At 42.6% G+C, this 6012-nt stretch overlaps 1 protein-coding gene across 3 annotated transcripts in view; it reads left to right on the top strand.

Annotated features, from left to right (window-relative positions):
- LOC108792008 (acyl-coenzyme A thioesterase 1-like) overlaps positions 1 to 5709 on the top strand; it is a 13088-nt gene extending 7379 nt beyond the window's left edge. For all 3 annotated transcript variants that reach the window (XM_018562696.1, XM_018562678.1, XM_018562688.1), the window contains one exon: positions 5081 to 5709. In XM_018562696.1, coding sequence (XP_018418198.1) covers positions 5081 to 5680 — 600 coding nt within the window. In that variant the 3' untranslated portion in view covers positions 5681 to 5709. The remainder of the gene's footprint in view (positions 1 to 5080) is intronic.
- Positions 5710 to 6012: the final 303 nt, after the last annotated feature.

Here is a 6012-nt window from a genome sequence, read left to right as displayed (position 1 = left end):
TAGATTGGGAAATGGATAGGAAAATAATTTATCCAAGCCCATAAACAGGCTGGGATTACAGTAGTTACAAAAAAGGATCGGAGTGACAACAAAGTTTTGAAAAATAAAATATATTAGGGATGCACCGATATATCGCCCTCCGAAACATATCGGCCGAAAAAGGCACTTTTGGCTAAATGCGGGACGAGCGATGTGAGCGGTCGGTGTTTCTCCTCCCACACCGCTCAGCCGCCTATCACAGTGCTGTGTGGGGGCGGAGACAGCGCTGTCACAGGAGCCTGGGTTCTCCTCTTGCACCGCTCACTCAGCCTCCTGTGACAGCGTGTCAGAGAGGAGAGAGGCTACAAACACTCAGCGATCAGTGAAAGTAATTCTGAATAAGATATAAACGGCTCAAAAAGAAGCACCCATTTTGATGGAAATCCGAACTTCAATTCAATCCCTATACAAGTCCCAGTATTTTGAATGCAGCCAAGGATAGATACAATTGTAAGCACCTGGATTGGAATAGGGGGGGCACTTCAGTTCAGTGATCCCTAAAGACAGTCTCTAACCCAGAGCTATGCAAGCTCATTCGTTGCTACTTATAATGATTTTACGTTCAAACGGGTTCGCTTTGAATCTCTGAGCATTTAGGATCACTGACAGTCCTGTCCGTGTCATTACCCCCGCACATCGTACCTCCAATTTGCAATTGCACAGATGTATCTCCTCAGCAGTCCTCAGTGCAAATCCAGGCGGTTAACATATTGGGAAATGGGATGCTATCTTTATTAATGCTATCTTGGTTTACTGTTGGTTTGAAAGTTGTAACTAGGGATGCACCGATACCACTTTTTTAAGACCGAGTACGAGTACCAATACTTTTTTTTTTCCAAGTACTCACTGATACCAATTACCAATACTTTTTCTTATAAAAAGTTGACAACTTTTTCAATAATCGATTATAATCGATTATGTCGATTAGTTGTTGCAGCCCTAGATACAAGCCTTAGCAATGGCATGATAAATATTCATTTAATTTATTATTCAATGTCTTTTTTTATATTATAAAGTTTATAATATTAAAAAGACATTGAATAATAAATGAATATTTAGATCATGCCATATTGCTAACTAAGGCTTGTATCCCCCTAGTGGGGCAAATAGATGAGCACATGTCCAGACTCCAAAACACTGTATTGTATAGTGTGGCACAGCCATATCCAATGCTGCATACCTGGCTTTATATTATAAAGTTTTTATAATATAAAGGCAGGTATGCAGAATTGGATATAGCTGTGCCACACTATACAGTCTTCTGAGTTTGGACATGTACCCATCTATTTTCCCCATTAGGGGGATACAAGCCTTAGTTGGCAATGGCAAGATCTACTTATTAATTTCATTATTTAATGTTGTTTTTTTTTTTTTTTTAAATATAAAGTTAAACAACAACATTTACAGGCATACAGTAATACCTTGGTTTACAAGTAACTTGGTTTGAGAGTGTTTTGCAAGACAAGCAAACATTTCTGAAAAATGTTGCCTTGATATACAAGCAATGACTTGCAATAAGAGCAACATTTTGTAGAAAAGCACCACCCAAATAAGGCTGTAGCAGTGCGAGCGATGAGTCTGTTTAACGACAATGCAATGTCACATTGGATATATTCCTTGTTAAGGTTTCACGAAATGAAAAAGATTCCATTGAGTCAAGAGATAGCAGGGATTCTGTTAGTGATAGTGAAAGTTGGCAAACACAATAATCCTCCTCTCTCTTGTCCCTCTCACACCGGCCACTAAGGTACCGGTAATTGGTTAATTTTTCTTTATATTTTGTACGGTATTATATTACAGTACAGTATTGTAATCATTTTATATGAATATTTTTGAGTTGTGGAACGAATCATCTGAATTTCCATTATTTCCTATGGGGAAATTCGCTTTGCTATACAAGCGCTTTGGATTACAAGCATGCTTCCGGAACGAATTATGCTCGTAAACCAAGGTGTTACTGTATATTATTTTTGTTCCATGTGCCCAGCCCCCATGCGGTGCCGCAGTGCTTACCTGCTGTGTTGTCTCCGTCTCCTTCAGCCACTCCGTGTCACAGCCTAGTCATCTGCTCCATGCTGGCCTCTTCTTCCGCTGATTGGATGATTGACAGGCTTCCTCACCAGTCAGGAGTGAGGACTTGGAGGCGGAGTTAACGTTCGTCCATTCGCCCGTGGAGGAGGAGTTCACGGCCATCTTGTTTGATTGCAGACACTATGGAGGTCCTGTGTGCGGCGGTTTCATGTCCTTGAAGATGGCGGACGCGGCACAGGTACTCGTTTTAGGTATTGGAGTATTAGTACGAGTACTCATGCAAATACTTGGTATTGCCGCCGATACCGATGCTTGTATCGGTGCATCCCTAGTTGTAACCAAATGTTGCTAGGGATTTAGGGTGTGATGAATAGAAAGCAGGAAAATGGCTGTACTTTGTTTCAAGCTGTATTTATAGTGTCTTGTGGCCACCCAAGTTTTGACTGCCTGCTGTATGCTGATCTTCGGACTTGGCGATGAGCCAGTCCTGATCTTGTCCAGAGTGTCCTCACACAACCCCTTACACTGTAGTCAGGAGAGCGTAGATTGCTGTACAGAGAGTCTGAAATGACCTGTCCTCCCAGCCTGTCTGACAGGATGACATTTGGACACTTATCCCTTGGGTTGGTGAAGAAAGATTGACACTTTATTGCAGAGCATTTTCTGTGATTGCTGACCTGACACTGAGCACACTTATTAAAATGAAATAAGTGCTGCACTCAATCTCTTGTACATCCTTTAAAATAAACAATATATCTGTAACACAAAACCACACATTGTAATTTCTAAAAGACATAAATGCCAAACTTGTATATAAATATTAGAGGTGCACCGAAATGGAGATTTCAAAACCGAAATAAAACAAATTGTCAGGCCGAAACCGAAAATGTATTTTATTTTTATTTGTTTACAAACTTCTTTCATTTTTTTTAATTAATTTTTTTAATTAAATATTTTTATTTTTAGGATCTTCGGGAAATATTAGGAGTCTAAACAGACCCCTGATATTTCCCTTTTTAAAATAGAAAAAGAGATTGAGGACACAGAGTCCTCAATCTCTTTTTCTGATGCCTCTGTTATAAATGAACAGGAATCCTCTGAGTGTTCCTGTTCATTAATAGCTTGAGAACTTTGTGTGTTTTACAATTATGAATGAACAGGAGGGGATGTAGATCACTTCCCATTCATTCATAACTGAGGCTATAGTGAACATACCATGTCCTCAATTATCTACAAACACTCAGCGATCGCTGAAAGCTCGCACAGGAGCTCTGCCTCCTGTGACAGCACAGGCTTTCTCCGCCCACACACCGCTTTGCCGGACTTTGATAGGAGGCTTAGTGGTGTGGGCGGAGAGGCGCCGGCCGCTCGCAGCACTCGGCCGCCGGTCACACTTTCTCTCCTCCCTGCTGGAACACAGAGCAGCGCCAAGTGGGGAGGAAATAAACCAGGGATGCGCCACTGTAGATGGACTGTACATTAAAAAAAAAAAAGGTCATGGAGAGCTTTTCTGTTACGTGTATTGGATACTATTGGCCAGGCAGCTACATCCACCAAACCTCCCAAAATAATTGTTGACTGAATAGTGACTGCTTCCAGGCAGTATCAGGAAGGGACAGGGCAGATTCCTCCATCCATGCCAGTTTGAAAAATCCTAAAGTGAATGGCCATGTTTAACCCCTTCATGACTGAGGCCTTTTTTCCATTTTTTGCACCCATGTTATATTCCACATTTTAGGCCTGAAAATTACTTAAAACCCCCAAACATTATATATTTTCTGAATGCCAAGACCCTATAGAATAAAATGGTGGTAGTTGAAAATTTTTATGTTGCGCAATATTAGCGCAACTCCTTATTAAACCCCAAAATTTAGTGACAAATTTAATTAAATGCCCCAGAACACAATAAAATACTCATTTTTTTAAAAAAAAGGAATATAAAAGATGAGGTTACAACGAGTAAAACGATACCCAACATGCCCTGTGTACAAAATGCGTGCGTCCGTGAAACGGCGAATAACTGCAGTACCCCAAAAAGTCCATAGACGCTTTAAAAGCCACCACAGGTCATCAATTTTAGAGATAACCCAAAATACTGGCCCTAGAATTATTGCTCTCACTCCGGCGTGCGCGGCGATACCCAACATGTGTAGCGCATTCGTCGTTTTCATACGTAGGCGCAGCCAACGCGTATTTACGTGGCGACGCGCGTGCTCGCGGGGGACTTAAAATTTTTTTTTTTCATTATTATTAGATTTATTTTATTCAATTTTAATTTAAAAAACTGGTTTTGTTTTTTTTTTACTTTGACTGCTATCACATGGGGGGGCTTACAAGCCCCCCCATGTGATAGCAGATGGTGGTGACAGGTACTCTTTAAGGTAATGCTGGGGGTCCAAAAGACCCCCAGTGTCACCTTTACACTGGAAATAAGCTATTGAAGTGCAGATCGCACTTCAATAGCTTATAGCTGGGCTGCAGGAGCCCAGAACTGACAGCCCAGGGACCGGAAGTGATGCAATCTGCATCGCTCCCGGTCCCATAGAACGGGGAGGGGATCGATGAACGGAAGTTCGTCGACCTCCTCCCCAGCTCCCCGCGGACACAAAGATCGCCGGTCCCGGGCCCGTAGGAGGGGCAACGGAGCCCGGGAAGCACGGCGGGGGTGTCCGGCGGGGGGGGGGGCCCCTTCTTCGGGACGCAGAAGCGATCTGGCGACAGGTAAGTCGCCAGGATCGCTTCTGTTGTAAAGCCGACAGTCGGCTCTACAAGTTTAAACAGAGTCCCGGCGGCAAAAGTCACCGGGAGTCTGTTTAAACAGCCCCGATGCTGGCGACGTACACTGTACGTCGTCAGTCACGAAGGGGTTAAAGAGAAGATCTTTCCCTGTGGATTCCATGGTTTCTAAGTAAATGTGCAGCTGTTTGTTTTGTATAGATTTCCTCTGTGACGCTTGTTCAGGATTGTTTCATGATAGTAAGCTGATTGAGCTTTCTGTTTTCTATTTCAGGTTAAAGGTCCAGGAATAGGCCTTTTTGGTCATTCTAAAGGTGGAGATTTGGTGCTTTCTATGGCTTCCTTCCTTAAAGGTATAACTGCTGCAGCTGTTGTAAATGGATCTGTAGCCAACGTCGGTGCTGACCTTCACTACAAGGACATCACCCTGCCCGCTCTTGTCTTTGATCCACAAAGGATTAAATTCCCAAAGCCAGGAGTGGGCGATATCAGGGACGTGCTGAACAATCCACTAGAAGAACCTAATCGACAGAGCCTTATTCCTGTTGGCAGGGCAGATTGCAAGTTGCTGTTTATCGTTGCAGAAGATGACAGGAACTGGAAGAGTGACTTTTTTGCCCAGGCTGCCTGCAAACTTTTGGAAGAGCAAGGGAAAGAAAAGCCAGAGGTTGTGTACTATGCCAAAGCTGGACATTATATTGAGCCTCCTTACTTCCCACTGTGTAAAGTTTCCGTGCATAAGCTTGTTTCTCTTCCAGTTATTTGGGGAGGAGAGCCAAAAGAGCACTGTTTTGCACAAGTGGATTCTTGGCAGAGAATTCAGGCTTTCCTCCTCAAGCACTTAAATCAGGAAAGCTCCTCAAGTAAACTATGAGGATGATACAGTATCAATGCTATCGTTTAACTATCCTTCCCAAAACCATATGTACTTAATGTAACGATAGTATTCTGCATACTACCCGATTTGTTTTATGTTCTATCTTATATATTATAAATCTTTCTCTACATTTACATCTTGATTAAGCTGTCCAGCAAAAGGAAGTGTCAGGAATTGGAGCAAACCATAAAGTTACCGAGGATGCATGAGCGGGTTACTGCAACAGCGAATAAAAGACGACCTGGCAATGGTATAGTTGATCCCATCTCCTGGCTTAATGGCTGGTCAGTGTAGTTTCCATGTAAATGTGGAGAAAACATGTTCAACAG

Source organism: Nanorana parkeri, unplaced genomic scaffold (assembly GCF_000935625.1).
Source record: "Nanorana parkeri isolate BGI_ZX_2015 unplaced genomic scaffold, ASM93562v1 scaffold20, whole genome shotgun sequence".
Taxonomy (NCBI): Eukaryota; Metazoa; Chordata; class Amphibia; order Anura; family Dicroglossidae; genus Nanorana; species Nanorana parkeri.
Note: the sequence above shows the minus strand (reverse complement) of the source record. Positions and strands in the feature narration are given on the sequence as shown.